At 52.5% G+C, this 21950-nt stretch overlaps 1 protein-coding gene across 6 annotated transcripts in view; it reads right to left on the bottom strand.

Moving 5' to 3' along the window:
• Positions 1-11795: 11795 nt before the first annotated feature.
• The window catches only part of NLRP11 (NLR family pyrin domain containing 11), a 37809-nt gene continuing 27654 nt past the window's right edge, over positions 11796-21950 (bottom strand). For 5 of the 6 annotated variants that reach the window (XM_089320013.1, XM_070063472.2, XM_089320017.1 and 2 more), the window contains 4 exons: positions 21289-21459; positions 15437-15607; positions 15052-15222; positions 11796-12237 (listed from right to left, as the gene is read on the bottom strand). In XM_089320013.1, coding sequence (XP_089176139.1) covers positions 11964-12237; positions 15052-15222; positions 15437-15607; positions 21289-21459 — 787 coding nt within the window. In that variant the 3' untranslated portion in view covers positions 11796-11963. The remainder of the gene's footprint in view (positions 12238-15051; positions 15223-15436; positions 15608-21288; positions 21460-21950) is intronic. The other variant, XM_089320016.1, reaches the window with a different exon arrangement.

Below are 21950 nucleotides of genomic sequence, written 5' to 3'. Positions count from 1 at the left end.
ATTGTAACATAAACCACTCCTCACACCAGGCACGTGGTCCTTCCATTCCTTTCCTGTATGTATCCGACCCTTCTGGGCAACGCCAGGGCCCAGCACCTTCAGCTCTCTGCATCTTCTCATCCTCAGATCTCCCACCCTTCCCAGGTCATCTGGCTTATTTCATTCAACGTATTATTTCCTGGAGACTGAAGTTGATATTTCTGTTCAAATGGAACTTTCAGATCAATTTTTTTAAAAAAATTTTATTTATTATCTGAGAGGTAGAGTTACTGTCAGAGAGGGAGAGAAAGAGAGAGAGGTCTTCCATCTGCTGATTCACTCCCCAAATGGCTGCAAAGGCTGGAGCTGGGCTGATCCAAAGCCAGGAGCCTCATCCAGGTCTCCCATGCGGGTGCAGGGGGCCCGAGGACTTGGGCTATCTTTCACTGCTTTCCCAGGCCATAGCAGAGAACTGGATTGGAAGTGGACCAGCCAGGACTAGAACCCACACCCATATGAAATGCAGGCACTATAGACGGTGGCACAATGGACCTTGAACAGCCAAAGCAAAGCAATTTTAAACAAAAAGCTGGAGATAATACCAAATTTCAAGATATACTACAGGACAATTATAAACAAAACAGCTGGTGCTGGCAAAAACAAACATGTAGAACAATGGATCGGAAGAGAATCCCTAGAAACAAATGCACCCATCTTTGGCAAACATTCCAAAAAGATTTCCTGGAGAAACAACCATCTCTTCAACAAACGGTGTTTGGAAAATTGGATTTCTGTGTGCAGAAATTTGAAACAAGACCTCTGCCTTACACCCTGTACAAAAATCAACCCACAATGGATAAAAAAGTCGAAACTTAAAACCTGGAACTATCCAACTACTAGAGGAAAACGGGGGAAATGCTGCGAGGCTTTGAACTGGGTCGTCTTTTTGGGCATTCCAAAGCAGAGGCAGCAACAGCAAAAGGGGTTATGTCAAGCTCCTGTTCGCAAAGGAAACATTAACAGGTGAAGCGATAGCAGACAGAATAGGAGAAAATACTTGTAAACTATGCAGATGATAAAGGATCAATGCCCAGAAGACATAAGGAGCTCAGGAAACTCAACAACGACCCACAGTCCATATGGTATTTTAAAAAATTTTTTTTTGACAGGCAGAGTGGACAGTGAGAGAGAGAGACAGAGAGAAAGGTCTATTCTTTTCTGTTGGTTCACCCCGCAATGGCTGCCACGGCCGGCGCACAGTGCTGATCCAATGTCAGGAGCCAGGTGCTTCTCCTGGTCTCCCATGGGCTCTCCCAAGCACTTGGGCCATCCTCCACTGCACTCCCTGGCCACAGCAGAGCTGGCCTGGAGGAGGGGCAACCGGGACAGGATCCGGCACCCCGACCGGAACTAGAACCCGGTGTGCCGGCGCTGCAAGGCGGAGGATTAGCCTAGTGAGCCGCGGCGCCAGCCACAACTGAATCTTAAAAAGAATTCCAGGCCGGCGCCGTGGCTCACTAGGCTAATCCTCCGCCTAGCGGCGCCGGCACACCGGGTTCTAGTCCCGGTTGGGGTGCCGGATTCTGTCCCGGTTGCCCCTCTTCCAGGCCAGCCCTCTGCTGTGGCCCGGGAGTGCAGTGGAGGATGGCCCAGGTGCTTGGGCCCTGCACCCCATGGGAGACCAGGAAAAGCACCTGGCTCCTGTCTCCTGCCATCGGATCAGTGCGGTGCGCCGGCTGCCACGCGCCAGCTGTGGCGGCCATTGGAGGGTGAACCAATGGCAAAGGAAGACCTTTCTCTCTGTCTCTCTCTCTCACTGTCCACTCTGCCTGTCAAAAATAAAAATAAAAAAAAAAAAAAAAAAAGAATTCCAATGCCCTTATGCAGGAAGCCAGCACCGGGTTCCATGCAGAGGGCGGTTCCAAGCCCACGGCTGGCACAGAAGAGCCTCCCTTTCACAGATTCCCCATCCAGGATCCAGTGTGACAACAGGTGACCTCCCCTTGTGGGAAAACTGATGCTCTGCAACCCCCCGACACCACTCACTCTTTGCTGGTTCCCACAGCTGCCTGGTGGTGTTGGTGGTGAGCCGTGCACAGGGAGCAGCCGGGACACAGAGCACCAGCTGCGTGTGAGCCTCTGGCAGGCTCGCCCTTGGCTGATGCCCGTTCCTTCCTGGGTGCAACACTCCCCGACACCGAGGAGGGAGCGGGAAGGACAGCGGGATGCCACACACGCCCTGGCCGTCGCAGTGACCCAGACTCCACGGCATGGCACTTCATTTCTTTCTGCCTCCCCACAAAAACATTCTCTGAATTCCTACTTAGGACTCCATCAGTAGCCCAGGTCCACCAAGATTCCTTCCCATGGGAGTTAGCCTCCGTTCAGCTAGCGGCTGGTTCACAGCCGCTAGTCACAGTCACAAGGCGACTCTGCCTGCTTAGACACAGAGACAGGTGAGGGACAGACGTCCAGGGACCTCCCAGCCTTTTTTTTTTTTTTTTTTTTTTTTGACAGGCAGAGTGGACAGTGAGAGAGAGAGACAGAGACAGAGAGAAAGGTCTATCCTTTTCTGTTGGTTCACCCCACAATGGCTGCTGCGGCCGGCGCACCGCACTGATCCAAAGCCAGAAGCCAGAAGCCAGGTGCTTCCTCCTGGTCTCCCATGCAGGTGCAGGGCCCAAGCACTTAGGCCATCCTCCACTGCCTTCCTGGGCCACAGCAGAGAGCTGGCCTGGAAGAGGGGCAACCGGAATGGAATCTGGTGTGCTGGCGCCGCAGGCAGAGGATTAGCCTATTGAGCCACAGAGCCGGCCAACCTCCCAGCCTTTTACAAAGCTCATTACATGGGCAGTGACCCCGCCTTCTCCAGGGGGAGGGGCAGGGAGGACGGGGTCCTTACATTAGAACTTTGCTGGCCGGCGCCGCAACTCAATAGGCTAATCCTCCACCTTGCAGTGCCGGCACACCAGGTTCTAGTCCCGGTCAGGGCGCCGGATTCTGTCCCGATTGCCCCTCTTCCAGGCCAGCTCTCTGCTGTGGCCAGGGAGTGCAGTGGAGGATGGCCCAAGTGCTTGGGCCCTGCACCCCATGGGAGACCAGGAGGAAGCACGTGGCTCCTGGCTTCGGATCAGCGCGGTGCACCAGCCACAGCGCGCCGGTCGCGGCGGCCATTGGAGGGTGAACCAACGGCAAAGGAAGACCTTTCTCTGTCTCTCTCTCTCACTGCCCACTCTGCCTGTTAAAAAAAAAAAAAAAGAGAGAGAGAGACTTCATACAATGTATCTTCTCTGACAACAACAACAAAAAAGAACTTTGCCAACGGTGGGTGCACCTGCTGTGTGGCTCTTGGCTGGGGCTCCAGGGCCTTGGTATTCAAAACCAGCAACCCCGGCTGCCCATGGTGCCTGATGCTGTTCTGAGAGACCATGAGCCGTCTCCCCGAGCTGCTGTCCTTCAGAGAATGGTAGAGACGCTGTGGGTATGTGTACACTTCAACCATGGACCCCTTGAGGGAGGACACTCAGTGCTTTCAAACTGCAGACTGTACCAGTTAAACATGCACAGTCACTAGGGATCAAATGCTTAAAAATAAAAAACGATGGACACCTGGTCACACACCTGCTTCCAAATTGTTCGGCCACGGTTGCTGCCTGGGGTGGGCCAAGGACTGGGCCAAGTGACGGGGATTTGAAAACGGTGCTTTCCTGAACGCCTTTACTCCTCAGTGTGCAGCGAGCCAGTGAGCTCCATTTGCTGGCCATTCCACGTGTAGAACACACCAATGGACAGGGTCCAGACGTCAAGGGGTTTGAGACAAGCTGCAGGGAGAGCCCTATCGGGGTATGGCCTCAGACTCCTCGGGACCTGCGGGTCAGCTGTGTCCTTCCGACTGCGAGGTCAATGCAGAGCTGAGGAGTTTGAGGCGGCAATAGGCCAGGCCACTCTGCTCCAAGGGTCTCAGGGTCCCCAGGAGCATGGGCCCTCCAATGACCTCAAATAAAGGCACCGTAATAATCAGGGACTCTCGGCCGGCGCCGCGGCTCACTAGGCTAATCCTCCGCCTTGCGGCGCCGGCACACCGGGTTCTAGTCCCGGTCTGGGCGCCGGATTCTGTCCCGGTTGCCCCTCTTCCAGGCCAGCTCTCTGCTGTGGCCCGGGAGTGCAGTGGAGGATGGCCTAAGTGCTTGGGCCCTGCACCCCATGGGAGACCAGGAGAAGCACCTGGCTCCTGCCATCGGATCAGCGCGGTGCGCCGGCCGCAGCGCGCCGGCCGTGGCGGCCATTGGAGGGTGAACCAATGGCAAAGGAAGACCTTTCTCTCTCTCTCTCTCTCACTGTCCACTCTGCCTGTCAAAAAAAAAAAAAATAATAAAAATAAAAAATAATCAGAGACTCTCTGGACTAGCACCCAAGTCGCTGAAGGTAGGGACCAAGCACTTGCAGTTCGTTGTCAGTGTCCCACCCCAGGGAAGGCAGCCGCTGGGACACGGGGGCTCCACGCTGCAGAGCTGTCTGTGGGCACGGGGGCTCCACGCTGCAGAGCTGTCTCTGTGGGCACCGCCGCGGTTCCGCTCCGCAGAGCCCACTCCCCGCGATGTGGAATAGGGCCGCTCTGGGGCAAGGAGCCCGCAGCCGCCCCTCCGCCCAGCCCACTGAGAAGCCACGTACCTGAAGAGTGGACGGTCCCCTCCGTGCCCAGCGGCTCAGGCGGGAGGGGGCGCAGGGCCAGGCCCACCTGGCAGCAGGGCAGCTGGTTTCCAGCACCCAGGCCCGGGACCCCCAGCTGAGAGCTGTTCTCAGATGAAACCACGGCGATGGGGTCCGAGGCGAGGGGCAGGGCCCACTGCCCTCCCACCCGCCCCACCCCGCCCCGCCCGGCCCACCGCCCCGCCCACCGCTCCGCTCCGCCCCACCCTCCGCTCCGCCCCCGCCCCACCGGAAGCAGCGCTGGGCTGTTCCTTCCCCATTTCCTGTGGGACACACCTGCGGGGAATGGGCTCGGAGGACGTGGCCCCTGCTAAGTGGAAACCAGGAGACGGTTCAGGTGCTGATCTGCGGTGGGGAGCGGGCAAGGAGGGTCTTCCCCACAGAAAGCAGGCGGGTCCTCCCCCGAATTCCAGCTGGGGAAATGCTCGGAGCAGCCTACACGCAAAGTCAGCGAATTTTCTCTTCCCTTCTCCTTACTGGGAGGACTGGTAACCCAGACGTTAACATGGACACAGCTCCAGAATGTTCAGGGAGGCAAATCAAAGCACTTTGGCTTTGTTACCAAAAACCACAGAGGGGCTGCTTGTGGCAGCTGAATACTTGGAATCAAAATGAAGTTATCTTTTATTTCCATTTTCTTTTCGAAGTTCTTCGGTCTATTCATGGATGTTGTGTATTTATTGGGCATTAGTTCTAACGGTTGTGGATCTAAAGTCCACGACAAACCGTCCAAAAGTTGGGCCCTGGGATGCTGATGGCGTGGCTGCAAGAAAAGCAAACGTTCCTCTGTGACTTGAAAACGTGTAGGTGTTCTCTCCAGCAGCAAGCCAGTGCCCCCAATCCAGTCTTGTCCTGGGAGATGCTGTCTGGCCCCACAGGGTGGGGACTCGGGCCTCGAGACGGACAGACAGGCGGTTCTACTCTGTGCCTGATGTAGCGGGTACGAGTCAGGGCCTCCACAACCCCTCCCTCAGGTTTGATCAGTTTGTGAGGGCGGCTCACAGAGCTCACGGGGACACAGCGGCCCGTCCACTGTGGAGGACGTGGCAAAGCAGACAGAGGTGGAGGGTGAGGCTTGGAGGGGCTTGCGGGGCTGCCACGAGCTCTCTGGCTGTGCCACCCTCCAGGAGCCACCGTGGGTCTGGCCGTCTGGAAGCTCCCTGAGCCGGCGGGGGCTTCATCACACAGGCAGGGCTGTTTCCACCCCTGGACACTGGTGGTCAGCTTAACTCGCAGCGTCTGCCTTCCCAGGGGGTCGGGCGTGGGGCTGAGAAGTCTCAACCCTCTACTCCTGACCGGGTCTCTGGGTGGCCGTCCCCCTGCTGAGCGAGGGCCCTAGGGCTGCCAGCCTCCCGTCAGCTCACTAGCAGAGACACACACTGTCAGTCCAGAGAGCCCAGGGATTCTTGGAGTTACACACCAGGACATTGTGGGAAGACCACACACAGGCTTGTGTGGGGATGGTGGTGATGGTTACGCACCACAGATGCATTTAATGACGTGAACTGGGCGCTTAGGGAGGGCTACAGTGATTAGATAACGGTTACTTTACCACACTGCAATGTTTCTAAAAGGAGTGCATGGTAACTGACTTAGAGAGAGTGGGTGAAGTATCGGTACAGAGGCCGATACTTCGTAGTATACCAGTGGCTCAGTCCCCGTCGCAGGCCTCAGAACTGGACAGGCCAGCGGTGTAACTGTTGGCCCAGGCCAGGACCCGGGGGCCAGGGCCACTGTACCAGCACCGCAGCTTCTGCTCCCAGGAAGCGCGGCTACCGTGTTCACGGCCGCAGAAGAAGTGCCGACTCAGCAGCTCCCCTTCCCCACACTGCTCACCCAGACACGCCCTCAGGGAACACTCACACACTGTCTGCCCACCCTCTGGGCCTTTCTAAACCCGGCCCAACTGGCTACTGGAGTTAACCGGCACAGGCATGAAGTGATGGGCGGGCCCAGCAACACCGGTGGGAGATCAAGATGCTGGCTTTAATCACTTAAATACGTTCTGAGCCCCTTGTGCCTCTCCCCAGATACCTACCAGCTCCTAATTCCACATCCTGCACCTCACACCTGGTCACCTGTGGCCGCTCCAACACCACGATGCACCTGCGGTAACAATTCTGTGCGGAGATGCATCACATACTGTGCTCGGTGGGGAAGAGTAAGACTGTAACAAGACGCTTCTTTTATTTTCTGACTGTTATGAATAAGCAGGACTACCCCTGGCTGACAGGGAACAGTTCAGGGTTTCTTTATCAACAATCTACAGAGAATACCTGATTGAGGAGACAAAGCCCATTGAAGAAGTGACTGTGGACTAGTGAGTGTGATTTTTTTAAAAGATTTATTTATTTATTTGAAAGTCAGAGTTACACAGAGAGAGGTCTTCCATCTGCTGATTCACTTCCCAATTGGCGCAATGGCAGGAGCTGTGCAGACTCTTCCGGGTCTCCCATGCTGGTGCAGAGGTCCAAGGACTTGGGCCATCTTCCACTGCCTGCCCAGGCCACTGCAGAGAGCTGGATCAGAAGTGGAGCAGCTGGGTCTCGAACCAGCGCCCATATGGGATGCTGGCGCTTCAGGCCAGGGTGTTAACCTGCTGCGCCACAGCGCCAGCCCCTGTAACTCTCCTAATTGACTAAATCTCTGAAGTTTTGAGGGGTCAAGGCCACACTGGCCTGCTCTGTGACAGAGGAGAGCTTGTCAGGAGACTCCCGCGAGCAGCCCATGGCGTCCAGGACGCGTTACCACATGCAGGCTGGAGCCGGGGGTCTGAAACGAGATTGGATCTGCACAAAAGCCAGCAGCATCCATCTGTGTGAGAACACAAGGGCGCAGTCTAGGACACAGGACGTGAGGCGCTTGGAGCCTCTCGTTGCAGAGCCCAGTTCTCGACGCTGCCCCAGAACTTGCGGTGCTTTTAAGCAGGTCCCACGGAGCTCTTCTTCAGCGGTCTGTGGCCCTCCCCAGGCCGCACCACACACGAGACCCTTTCCTATCTGCCTTCAGTCTCCTTGGGGATTTTCTGTGGCTGAATCAAATATTCGAGGACACGTGAGGGTCGCTTGTGTATTCAGAGAGCTACCAATTTTCTTTTTCTTTTTTTTTTTTTTTGACAGGCAGAGTGGACAGTGAGAGAGAGAGAGAGAGAAAGAGACAGAGAGAAAGGTCTATCCTTTTCCGTTGGTTCACCCCCCAATGGCCGCTGCGGCCTGCGCACCACGCTGATCCAAAGGCAGGAGCCAGGTGCTTCCTCCTGGTCTCCCATGGGGTGCAGGGCCATCCTCCACTGCACTCCCAGGCCACAGCAGAGAGCTGTCCTGGAAGAGGGGCAACTGGGACAGAATCCGGCGCCCCGACCGGAACTAGAACCCGGTGTGCCAGCGCCACAAGGCGGAGGATTAGCCTAGTAAGCCGCAGCGCCGGCCCAATTTTCAAAGGGTATTTTTTAAGGCAGAGTTACAGAGCGAGGGACATCACTCCGTAACAGTGACAGTGACAGTAAATAATAATACCATTTGATGGTTCCATCCCCAGATAGTCACAACAGCCAGGACTGAGGCAGGCAAGAGCTAGGAGCTTCCCAGGGACTTGGGCTATCTTCTGCTGCTTTCCCAGGTACATTAGCGGGGGGCGGGGTGCACTGGAAGTGGAGCAGCAGGGACTTGAACCGGCACCCATATGGGATGCCGGCATCATAGGTAACGCTTTACCTGCTACACCACAGCGCCGGCCCATCAAAGGGTGTTTTGTCTCCAGACTTTGATGAATAATGTCATGAGTTTAGTTGATGCTTAATATGGATTATTCTATAACAGGGTAAATCAGTTCACTCTTTTCAACAGCTGGAAATGACCTACAATTTAAGTTTTTATCAGCTTAGTAATACATGGTTGCACCTGACAGGACTGGCACAAGAACTGACACTCTGAAGTACCATCGCATCCGAAGACCAGAATAAAAAGTCCCACATCCTCCGAAGCCAGCTGCCTAACCATAGCATATTTTTTTTTTTTGACAGGCAGAGTGGATAGTGAGAGAGAGAGACAGAGACAGAGAGAAAGGTCTTCCTTTGCTGTTGGTTCACCCTCCAATGGCCGCCGCGCTGCGGCTGGCACACCGCGCTGATTCGATGGCAGGAGCCAGGTGCTTCTCCTGGTCTCCCATGGGGTGCAGGGCCCAAGCACTTGGGCCATCCTCCACTGCACTTCCCTGGCCACAGCAGAGAGCTGGCCTGGAAGAGGAGCAACCAGGACAGAATCCGGTGCCCCGACCGGGATTAGAACCCGGTGTGCCGGCGCTGCAAGGCGGAGGATTAGCCTGGTGAGCCGCGGCACCAGCCCCTAACCATAGCATTCTGCATCCTTTTTTTCTGTCGCCTTTTCTCTCTGTGGTTTGTCGTATTATTCACAGTATTTCTCTGCAAATGGCCTGGTGGGGAATATCTCAGACTTCGTGAGCTACAGTCCTGGCAGAGACAACTCAGCTCTGCTGTTGTAACGTCAGCAGCCACAGGCAACACAAGCCAGTGCGCATGGCTGCATTCTAGGAAAACCGCAGGGTCAGAAACAGCCAGGAGACGGAGGGGACAGCGAGTTGCAGGTAGCGAGAGGGAGTGTGCTGGGTCACACGGGGTCCCTGGCGCTCCAAGAGCGGGAAATGCAAGGCTCACCCATGAGGCCTGGTCAGTCCACGACCCACCCCTGGTTCCAGCTTGAGAGGCACCTCTGCAGTGGCGTGATGGGGGGAGGGGAGAGGGACTGCCGATTTGGGGTAATGTTCCCCTCTGCCCGGAGGAAGGGCTTCTGGGGTAATGAAGAGGTCCTCTCTAAATCCTACTGCTGTCATTCTTTATGTAGCAGAACCAGAAGACTCTACCGTGAGCACTGCTCAGGGAGTGCAGCCAAGTTGCAGGATGCAAAATCAACACCAGACCACAGCAGTCGTCTACACAATGTTCTGGGAAGGAACTTATTTATTTATTTATTGACAGGCAGAGTGGACAGAGGGAGAGAGAGACAGAGAGAAAGGTCTTCCTTTGCCATTGGTTCACCCTCCAATGGCTGCCGCGGCCAGCGCACTGCACCGATCCGAAGCCAGGAGTCAGGTGCTTCTCCTGGTCTCCCATGGGGTGCAGGGCCCAAGCACTTGAACCATCCTCCACTGCCCTCCCTGGCCACAGCAGAGAGCTGGCCTGGAAGAGGGGCAACCAGGACAGAATCCGGCACCCCGACTGGGACTAGAACCCGGTGTGCCGGTGCCGCAAGGTGGAGGATTAGCCTAGTGAGCCGTGGCACCAGCGAGAAGGAACTTTTAAGAACAATCCCATTCGCTTAAATATGTTGATGAAAGTAGCCAAAGGTGTGCAAGATCCCTACAATAAAAACTGTAAAACATGACTCAAAGAAATAGAAGACAGGACATAAAAATGGGGAAATCTTCCATGTTCATGGATTGGAAGAATTATTATCAAAATGACTGCACCGCCCAAAACAATTTATAGGTCCTCATCAAAATTCCAAGGACATTTTTCACAGATCTAGAAAAAGCAATCCTAAAATTCTTATGGTCACAAAAAAGACTCTAAGTAGCCAAAGTAATTTTAAACAGCCAAAAAAAAAAAAAATGTGGAGGAATTACAATACCAGATTTCAAGACACACTGCAGGGCTATTACAACCACAACAGCTTGGCACTGGCAAAGACAAACAAACAAAAAAGAAACAAACAAACATATAGGGGTCTGGCATTGTGGCATAGCAGGTAAAGCCCCAGACTCCAGTGTCAGCATCCTATATAGGTGCCAGTTCGAGTCCCGGCTGCTCCACTTCTGATCCAGCTCTCTGCTGTGGCCAGGGAAAGCAGTGGAAGATGGCCCAAGTGCTTGGGCCCCTGCACATGTGTGGGAGACCTGGAAGAAGCTCCTGGCTTTGGATCAGCTCAGCTCTGGCCGTTGCGGCCAATTGGGGAGTGAACCAGCAGATGGAAGGCCGCTCTCTCTGCCTCTCCTTCTCTTTCTGTGTAACTCTGACTTTCAAATAAATTAATGAATCCTTAAAAAAAAACTATATAGACCAATGGAACATTATAGAATCCCCAGAAATACATCCACCCTACAACCACCCGATCTTTGATAAACACACTAAAAACATTCCCTGAAGAAAGGATAGTCTCTTCAACAAATGGTGCTGGGAAAATTGAATTTACTCATGCTGATGTTTGAAACAAGATCCCTTACACCCGGTACAAAACTAACAAAATGGATCAAGAACAAGAACTCGAGGACTGAAACTATCAGAGGAAAACATGGGGGAAATACCAGAAGACACTGGCCGAGACGTCAAAGCCTAATGGGATTCTAGCAAGTCAAGTAGCTTCTGTATGGCACAGGGAGCAATCAGCAGAGCAAAGAGGACAGCTGATGGAAGGGGAGAAAACATTTGAAAACCATGCCTCAGATAAAGGATCCATATCGGAATATGTAGGGAGCGCAAACTCAGCAACCAACCAGCCACGTGGCATTAACCTACCGAGCCACCCACTTGTGGGACTGCAGAGGTGGGATATGCATCGTTTTCCAGCTCGTGTTAGGACCATCGATCCACTGCTCGGGGCCGGGCGGGGGGTGGGGGGTACACCATGAGTGGAGAGAGCATCTCTGGGTCCTAGAAGCCTCTATTTCAATTCTTTGGCACAGAATTTCTGTTTCCTACTGGGAAACTTGATCTCCTGACTTCCCTGTGACATTATCTCGGGAAGGTGGTAAATGGGGCACTACAGCAGGAGGGACCATGGGAATGGGAGGAGGCTTAGCGCGTGCCCCCTCCCCTGCAATGGGGCAGACAAGGCAGAGGGTCTGAGAATCGGCAGCTCGTGGGGGCCAGTGTTCACCTTATGGGACATGCTCACGGGTTTGTGAGTAGAGAGCGATCGGAGCGTGGAGGCAGCGGTGGAAAGAAAGGAAGGAACCATTTCCTTTCACAGGATTCTTGGAGACTTCCGATGACACTCCCCCAACAGGACCACAAAATGACCCCGCTCCTCCCGTTCCATGTGTCACCCCGCAAAGACCTGTGACGAAGCAACGATGTGTCAGGCGTTCCCCGCTGCATTTTAACCTTTATTAATTCATACAATCCTCTCAGAACTGTGAAAACACATAGGAACTGCACCAGCAAGCGGCTCACGTCAGCAGGGGCCCAGGACGAGCAGGATGGACAGCGTACCCACGACATCCCTGCAGCCCGGCCGTGGCCAACGCCTCCATCACACACGTCATGTACAGTGCGTCTGAGGGGGCTGCCCACCGCCTGCGGCAGACCCTTCTAAGGGTCTGAACCGTCTGGGCATTCGGGAGGTGATTAAGTGCCAGGCTTCCTTCTGCCTCGCAAAACTCGGCTCCGAAGGACTCGGACAGTCAGTGCGGCCACCGGCCCCTCTGCCTTCTCGCTTGGCCCAGGACTGACTCACAAACTCAAGGCTGCAATTTTTCTCTTTCACGGCCTGCAGTAGCTTCTGGGTTTCTTCACCCACATTGCTCATTTCTAGCCTGAGGAAATAGAGGGAGAATCCCATTATTTCAAAATGTTAGAGGCATTTCAAAAAGTTCATGGAAAAACTTACTTAAAAGGCAAGTTTCTTTTGATGCAAAAAAATCTTTAAATCCCATATCGTTTTTTTCATATTAAACATTTCCCATGGACTTTTTGAAGATCCCACATATGCACAGATTTCAAAAATTTTTGGCACCCAAATTGCCTTTCAACTCCATTTTAAAAAAAGATTTATTTTTTTGAAAGGCAAAAAGAGAGAGAGAAAGAGAGAGGTCTTCCATCTGCTGGTTCACCCCTCAAATGGCCACAACAGCCTGAGCTGAGCCAATCTGAAGCCAGGAGCTTCCTCCAGGTCTCCCACACAGGTGCAGGGGCCCAAGGACTTGGGCCATCTTCTACTGCTTCCCAGGGCCATGGCAGAGAGCTGGATTGGAAGTGGAACATCCAGGACTAGACCTGGAGCCCATATGGGATGCTGGCTCCGTAGGCGGCAGCTTCACCTGCTACACCACAGCACCGGCCCCTCCAACTCCATTTTATGTGAACTTTTTGAACTACATTGTTTCAATCTTGCTACCTTAATGACTAATCTCCCATGTATCATCCTTTGGGCACTGGGGGCGGGGGTGTGTGGATCCCATGCTGCCTGCAGACTAGAAACGCTGAGTTAGTCTCTCCATGAGGTTTGGAGCACGAGGCAGGAATGTCTATGGGAGAAGAGTTGGGATTTGTGGTCTCCGTGTTGCTGTGCACTCAGTCTTGGCAACCTTAGCTCACTGCAGCCTCATCACGTGTGGCACCACTCGTGGTTTATAGAATCCAGCACCGAGGGTCAAAGCCTTCCATTGCAATGCACTTGCACGGCTGGAGACCCAGCACACCTGCTCCTTCACAATGAAGTCCTCTTTTCAAGTCTAGGAGAGGGATTCATGGTCACCTTCACGTATTCTGCGCCCCTCCGTTCCGTCGTGAACATCCTAAGGGCACACTGGCACAAAGTATCGTTCTTACCCCAAATCCATTCATTCCTTCTCTTTCGCGTTGTTGAGCACGTGGTGCTGGGACGTAACACTGAATGAGAAGAAATCCCCGCCATCATGGAACTTCTCGCATGGCCAACAGAGGCTGCGTTTATTGTGCTGTTTTGCAATTTGGAAGATGAGGTGATCTTTGGGTAAAGGGAGTAAAGGATTTGGAAAGGTTGTGGGGTTTGAACTGAGTTTTTCTATGCATCTGTGTGACTCAGTATTTGTGCCTATGGAAAAGTGTCACTCGGGAGGATACGGGATAACAGTTCAGAGCCAAGTCTCATGCAGACTGAGTCAGACCTAACCGTAAGTGTCCTGAGATAAATATCCCGATTCTCCATCTGAGAAAAGCCAAGTGGGAAATGCAACGCCCTGCCTGTGCCTGAGCAGGGTGAGTCCAGGATACTTGTACTGGGTCTCTAATCCAAGGCACGGCAACCTGAACACTGACGACTCCGGGGTCTCTAATCCAAGGCACAGCAACCCGAACATTGATGACTCCAGGACAGAGTGAAAACGGGGAGAGCGAACGGGTGACTGCTTCGATCCGGTCGGTACACACCATGGACATTCTTAAGGATATCACCTATAGCCTTGACATTTAAGCAATCGTTGAATGTTAATCAGAAAACGTACATATTTAAAGACCGAAGAACATAATAGACTAGGAACCGAATCCTAGGTTTCCCCCCAACTTTCTAGGTATGTGGACAAAGTATGGATGAAACTCGTGGCGGGCAGTTTTTAAGATGCCTTCCTGCAGCCGGTGTTCTGGTGCAGCAGGTTAAAATGTCGCCCACAGTGCCAGCACTGTGCCCATGTCAGCACTGACTTCAGTGCTAGCTGCCGCACTCGGATCCAGCTCCCTACTAACGTGCCTGGGAAAGCGCGGCAGATGGTCTGGATGATGGCCCCCATCATCCACTTAGGGGACCCGGATGGAGTTCCAGGATCCTGGCTTCAGTCTGGCCCAGCCCGGCTGTTGTGGCCAGCCATTTAGGGAAGGAACCAGCAGATCGGAAGGCTCTATTGTTCCCCTTCTCTCTCTAACTCTGCCTTTCAAGTAAGTAAATCTGTAAAAAATAAAACAATATGGCTTCCAATGATCCTCTCCTGTGGCAGCCACACCCTTGCAAAATCCCCTTGAGTGTAGGTGGGATCTGTATTTTGCTGCTAACAGGTAAAAATGATGAGATGTCACTTCCTTGATGGCCAGGAAGTACTTCCACCAACAGCCATCCACACACCAAGAGCCTCCACCCAACAGCCCGACAGACACTGGATCACACCTACAACAGTAGTGCGGATGATATGTTGATGGCAGCCTCATCAGAGATTCTTGGGACCGACAAAGCTACGACGGGACTCCTGTCTCCCATACCACGAGGTAAGAAGTATGTCAAACCCCAAGTTGACAGAAACGTGTTGCACAGTAGTAGCTAACACAGAAAGGAAGGCGATCTTTGTTTTGGGCTGAGAGGTGGCTATGTAAGTTCTCTGGTAATAAAGGACCCAAGCAAGGAACACAGAAAACACTGCCGTGTAGAGTATTTTCCTCCCTAGATCACATGTAACAGGAAGTACCAACTGCTACATTGTACTCAGCATTAACAACACACTATGCTCTACAAGTCTGACACGCATTCTCAACATAGCAACGAGGGAAAAGTATTCTCATTTCAAGGTATTTGAAGCTGGCAATAGGGCTTATTACCACCTCATATACCCGCGACCATCCCAACACAGAATTGCCCCTACGCAAGGCAAACAGTGTCCACTTACCCAAGGGTCTGAAGCACACAGCTTGGCTCTCCCAAGCCCTGAACAAGCTGCACAATTCCTTCGTCACCCAACTTGTTCCCAAGCAGATTCAGTCTTTTTAGCGTTTTGCTGCTCCTAAGAACAGATGCGAGAGACTCGCAGGAGGCACTGGTTAGCATGCACTCTTCCAGCCTGCAACGAGGAGACGCACAGTAAGACAGGACCCAGTCCTCACGCAGAGACGACAGGTGTCAACTTGATGTTTGTGAGACGCTGGACAAAGACCACATCACACAGCAGGGTGTCACCATGTTTGAACTTTCCCTTCCCAGCCAACCTGGTCCTGTCCTCACCCCTCCCTGAGGTTTTCTGAACTCAGAGTGCGACGTCTCCGCCAGGTACCCACCCGATATTCTCCAGCTTGCAGCTGGGGTGTCGCAAGGCCTCGCACAGCAGCGTCACGCCCGCATCTCCCAGGTAATTGCTCCCAAGCTCCAGGCTCCTCAGGTTTTGATTGTTAACGATGGCGGAGGCGATATCCCGACAGACATCGCCGTTAAAAAAGCAGCCAGACAGCCTGCAAAAGATGAGCGAGTGTTTGAGTCGTGGCCACGGTTTCAAAGGTTTCATGTCACAGAGGGCCAGGTTCCTGGTCCCGTCTACGACATTCGTGAAGAAGGGGCTCGATCGGACACACGCAGTGCTAACATCGACAGATGGCATAAAACATATCGGCACTATCTGAAGCTCTTAACTTGCTGACTGGCCCTGCGGTCTCTGTTATCCAGATCTGACAAACAGGGAAGCTGGAACCAGGGCACGCTAAGCCTCTCTCATCTAAGGACACAGACAGCAGGATGTCACAGTTCCAACCCAGGTTTCCATGACGCTGAACCTGAGCTCCAAACAATTACTTTAGACAAACTCTACTGAGATCCGCGCTTCTACCTTCCAGTGTTCATGTCAACAACCAGCAGCACTGACAGAGCTAAATGCACTGTGCTTATAACCCAAAATGCACCCCGTGGTTCCTCCTCCCCAAGTCCTCACACTTGTGCGTGTTCTCACACGCTCTGCCATTGTCTTTTCCCTGCCCGTGTCACCCACGTCTTCTACCGCCACAGCTGCACTCACTGCCCATCCTCCTGCCCTTCTCGCTGTTCATCCAGCACTGTGGGATGCTGATGCGCCAGCCCTCTGCCCTGGCCCCCTGGCCAGTGTCCTCCCCTAAAAGCCCAACCCTAGTGCACTGCACCACTGAGATCTTTCTCTCCGCCAAGGTGCTGCTCAAGTGTCCCCTTGTCAATGAGGCTTACACTGATGGATCCTGCTTAGAAATGCCCACTATCAGGCTGGCACTGTGGTGCAGTGGGCAAAGCCGCCGCCTGCAGTGCCGGCATCCCAGATGGGTGCCGGTTCGAGTCCTGGCTGCTCCATTTCCCATCCAGCTCTATACTATGGCCTGGGAAAGCAGTAGAAGATGGCCCAAGTCCCTGGGCCCCTGCACCCATGTGGGAGACCCGGAGGAAGCTCCTGGCTCCTGGCTTCGGATCAGCACAGCTCCAGCCATTGTGGCCAATGGGGGAGTGAACCAGCAGATGGGAGACCTCTCTCTCTCTGCCTCTCCTTCTCTCTGTGTAACTCTGACATTTAAAAATAATAATAAAGCAAATCTTTGACTGCTAACACTAACCGATAGAATAAATAAAGGGGAGAGTGATCCAACATGGGAAGTGAGATACTCAGCAGACTCATAGAATGGCGGATGTCCTAAATAGCACTCTGGCCTCAGAATCAGCCCTAAAGGCACTCGAATCTGGCTGAAAAGCCCATGAGAGTATTTCAGGCATGGAAAGCCAAGACACTCTGGCAAAAAGATCTCTGTGAGTGAGATCCCAGTGGAAATAACAGGTCTTCAAAGAGGGAGGTGCCTTTCTCTGAAGGGAGGAGAGAACCTCCACTTTGACTATGACCGTGTCTAAACAAGATAAGAGTCGGAGAACTCAAGGGGCTTCCATAGCCTTGGAAACTCATGACTGGTGCATAGGGAGATTACTGATGCCATAAACAGGAGTGTCAATTGGTAAAGTCAACAACAGGAGTCACTGTGCACTTACTCCTCATGTAGGATCTCTGTCCTTAATGTGCTGTACACTGAGGCTTAATGCTATAACGAGTACTCAAACAGTATATTTCACTTTGTGTTTCTATGGGGGTGCAAACGATTGAAATCTTTACTTAATGTACACTAAACTGATCTTCTGTAAAAAAAAAAAAAAAGAAAAAAGAAATTATCAATTCCCAACTTGACTCTCACTGGGATTAAACATGACAATAGGTCTGATCTGATTTCATCATCATTTAAAAAAAATCATCTATTATTTTTCACTTTATGTTTCTGTGTGGGAGCAAACTGTTGAAATCCTTACTTAAGGTATACTAAGCTGATCTTCTGTATATTAAGATAATCAAAAATGAATCTTGATGTGAATGGAAGGGGAGAGGGAGTGGGAAAGGGGAGGGTTGTGGGTGGGAGGGACGGTATGGGGGGGGAAGCCATTGTAACCCATGAGTCATACTTTGGAAATTTATATTCATTAAATAAAAGATAAAAAAAATAATAATAAAGCAAATCTTTGAAAAACAAAAAAAGAAATGGCCACTATGGTCCGAGTTCCCATAGCACCTTTCATGTCTGATGGAGGGAATGACCTTTTCCTATAAAGGGCCACATGATAAACATTTTAGGCATCATGGACCCCATGGTATCTGCCACAGCCATAATAGGTCAGAAGCATCTGCAGACAACATATAGATGAGTGACTGTTTCAGAAATTTTATTTTCAGAAACAGGCTAAGGACTAGACCTGGCCCCCGGATGATCTAATTTGCTGGTCCCTAGCCTAACGATACATAATGTGCTCGTGTCCTATTTCTCTTCTGTCTTCCACAGTGCCAAAGCAAGATCCTTTAAGACATTGGATTTGTGTGTTCACTGAGGTATCCAAGCCACCTAGAGGAGCGCCTGCCGCCTAGTACACACTTCGTAATTATTTGCTGAGTAACTTTGGAAGTTTCTTTCTTTCTTTCTTTCTTTCTTTCTTTCTTTCTTTCTTTCTTTCTTTCTTTCTTTCTTTCTTTCTTTCTTTCTTTCTTTCTTTCTTTCTTTCTTTCTTTCTCTTTCTTCTCTCTCTCTCTCTCTCTCTCTCTCTCTCTCTCTCTTTCTTTCTTTCTTTCTTTCTTTCTTTTGACAGGCAGAGTGGACAGGGAGAGAGATACAGACAGAGAGAAAGGTCTTCCATTGCTGTTGGTTCACCCTCCAATGGCCGCCGTGGCAGGCACGCTGCGGCCGGCACACCGCGCTGATCTGAAAGCAGGAGCCAGGTGCTTCTCCTGGTCTCCCATGGGGTGCAGGGCCAAGCACTTGGGCCATCCTCCACTGCACTCCCTGGCCACAGCAGAGAGCTGGCCTGGAAGAGGGGCAACCGGGACAGAATCTGGTCCCCCGACCCGGACTAGAACCCGGTGTGCTGGCGCCGCAAGGTGGAGGATTAGCCTAGTGAGCCGCAGCGCCGGCCGGAAGTAGTTTCTAAAAATCCGTAAGCTTATTCTCTATTTAATAATCGTGAAGCAGTAACAACATGCCAACCGCACCTGCAGTGACAAAGCACACCCACGTCTTCAAGTTGAGAGGGAAAGGAAGTGCCACCAACGATGCTGAGGTTGAGATGAGTGTGGGAGCTCTCGGGAGAGGCCCCAGCCCAGACCGAGGGGGTAGACTTCAAGACTAAGCAAAGCATCGCATTTGGGGTCTACAGGTGAAACGCAGCCGTGAGCTGAAGCCTGACAACTTCTGGGTCCGCAGGGCGAGTTTCAATGGGACCCGACACATCCATTCAATGATCGATTTGGTCACGGCTGCTCATCGGCGTGGCAGCGTTGAGCAGTTGTAACAGAGACCATGTGGCCCACCAAGCTGCAAACATTATTTATCTTTCAGAGACAATGCGTGTTGACTCCTACTCCACAGCATTGAGGGAATGTACCTCAACCTACTGAGCACCCACGGAAACCAAAGGAGAGAAACAAGGGTTGTGCCACACTCCCTAAGACAGGTGCCTAGGAGAGGCCGGAAGAGCCAAGACTATAGAAGAAAGGAGGCCCCCAGAGTTTCTACCTTCCTGCTGACCCGCCTATTCCCAAATTAAAGTGAGACGTGGATTTAAGTTGTAACTACACGTCAAAAATACATTTCAAAGCCGGCACCGCAGCTCAATAAGCTAACCCTCCGCCTTGCGGCGTCGGCACACCAGGTTCTAGTCCAGGTCAGGGCGCTGGATTCTGTTCTGGTTGCCCCTCTTCCAGGCCAGCTCTCTGCTGTGGCCAGGGAGTGCAGTGGAGGATGGCCCAAGTGCTTGGGCCCTGCACCCCATGGGAGACCAGGAGAAGCACCTGGCTCCTGCCATCGGATCAGCGCGGTGCGCCGGCCATGGCAGCCATTGGAGGGTGAACCAACAGCAAAAGGAAGAGCTTTCTCTCTGTCTCTCTCACTATCCACTCTGCCTGTCAAAAAAAAAAAATACATTTTGAATAAGAGGACACCATAACGCTGATTAAATTATCACAGTGCATTGGGCATTGCGGCTTAGGAGCTCATGAACCACGGTGCTGCTGGCCTATGAAAAGTACACGTGTTATTTACATTTTTCATATTTATGAGCTGGAGGAGGACACTGGAGCTACATTTTTCAAAATACGACTTCAGTGGAAGTATCTCCAAAGGATAAAAACCACAGTAACTGTTTTTCAGAGAGATGATGCCTCTCATCCACTCAGAAGTTGAGAATGTGGTTTGACACGGAGGCGAGGCCCTGCCAAGTCTGTACCTGCCTCATGACCAAGGGAGCACAGTGTGTGTGTGTGTGTACACATGTGAGTGTGTACATGTGTATGCATGTGTGTGTACATGTGTGTCTGCACCTGCCTCCCCCGAGAGCTTAGTCCAAGGCCATCGCCTCATGACCAAGGGAGCACAGTGTGTGTGTGTGTGTACACGTGTGAGTGTGTACATGTGTGCACATGTGTGTGTACATGTGTGTCTGCACCTGCCTCCCCCAAGAGCTTAGTCCAAGGCCATTGCCTCATGACCAAGGGAGCACAGTGTGTGTGTGTGTGTACACGTGTGAGTGTGTACATGTGTATGCATGTGTGTACATGTGTGTCTGCACCTGCCTCCCCCGAGAGCTTAGTCCAAGGCCATCGCCTCATGACCAAGGGAGCACAGTGTGTGTGTGTGTACACGTGTGAGTGTGTACATGTGTATGCATGTGTGTGTACATGTGTGTCTGCACCTGCCTCCCCCGAGAGCTTAGTCCAAGGCCATCGCCTCGTGACCAAGGGAGCACAGTGTGTGTGTGTGTGTACACGTGTGAGTGTGTACATGTGTATGCATGTGTGTGTACATGTGTGTCTGCACCTGCCTCCCCCGAGAGCTTAGTCCAAGGCCATCGCCTCGTGACCAAGGGAGCACAGTGTGTGTGTGTGTGTGTGTGTGTACACGTGTGAGTGTGTACATGTGTATGCATGTGTGTACATGTGTGTCTGTACCTGCCTCCCGAGAGCTTAGTCCAAGGCCATCGCCTCATGACCAAGGCCGCCCTCTGGTGGAGCACTGTGTGTGTACTGTGTGAGTGTGTACGTGTGTGCACATGTGTGTGAGTGTACATGTGTGTGTGCATCGAGGATCTGTAAAACATTCATGAGAAGACCATTCATGGACTTCAGATTTTTCACCAAAACAAACACTTTAACTCCATTTCCCATGAACTCTCTGAAGCACCCTTAGATGCTTCCACACCAGTGGGCTCAGCTCTGCCGTCTCCCCATTAGCTACGCTCCCAACATCCCCTTTTTCCAAAAAAAACTATTGCCAAACACAGATGCCCTCATTGTTGTCTACCCCGCCCCCCGTTTCCCCTCCTCCACCAACACGGGGGCCGGGGCAGGGCTGACTCCCTGGGTCCGCTCTCCTGTGTGACCACTCCCGCCCCGGCATTGCTAGCTGGGTCTCTCTGAGACACGGAGCATCAGGGATTTCGTACCCTGTGCCCGCTTGGTCTCACCGTCAGATCTCACCCTGCTTTTATGCTGCCTGTTACGGGGAGCGTTGCTCCAGTCTCCTCGCTTCTGCTGGCTGCTCTCGCACCCACACCTTACACAGCAGGGATGCGGACCTGCAAGGGAGCCAGGGGAACCTACTCCAGCTCTTGTAATTTGCAGGTGGGAAACATCAGAGGCAGGGTCAAGACCAGCACTCCGTGGTTTTGCAGGAAATTCACACTCAGGTCTAGATGCTTCAGGGTTTTGCTGAGTAGAAGAACTCTCCCGATGGAGCTGCAGCAAGCTTCGGTGAGGCAGCAGAAGAACAACCTGCGTGGGAACACCGGCAGAGAGCCGCGCGTCGGCGACAGCGGACGGGCTCAAAGAAGGCTGCGTGAGGCCGCCCACCCCAGGCCACGGAGGCCGCTTTGCCTTCTGCTGCCCCAGCCCCGGGTGGCCCCCCGTCACTTTCCCACTGACAAGAAGGGATAGAAGTACCTAACGCGGTGCGGAGGCTCAAGTACAGGATGCACGCCACAAACAGGGCATGGGAACAGTCACATTCCCACTTCCACCCACTGGAGAGTCAGAGGACTGCAGTAACTCGGCTTCTTCCTTTTTGGACAGGACGTGCTCGAGTTGACTTAATCCTGAGATTGCTTTTGGGTTAAAAATTCTATGATTCTAGCAGAGTTATCTTGCTGCTTCCAAGTGAATAAGGGAACTATTGAAAAGTGTTAAGACAGCAAAGATGGGCAGTGCATTGGAACCCTCTGGTTGTGGGTTGGTAAACCCACCTTGTGGCACCCACAATTGCCATT

This window comes from Oryctolagus cuniculus, chromosome 18 (genome assembly GCF_051225735.1).
Source record: "Oryctolagus cuniculus isolate XC-2025 breed Fujian yellow rabbit chromosome 18, ASM5122573v1, whole genome shotgun sequence".
Classification (NCBI taxonomy): domain Eukaryota; kingdom Metazoa; phylum Chordata; class Mammalia; order Lagomorpha; family Leporidae; genus Oryctolagus; species Oryctolagus cuniculus.
Note: the sequence above shows the minus strand (reverse complement) of the source record. Positions and strands in the feature narration are given on the sequence as shown.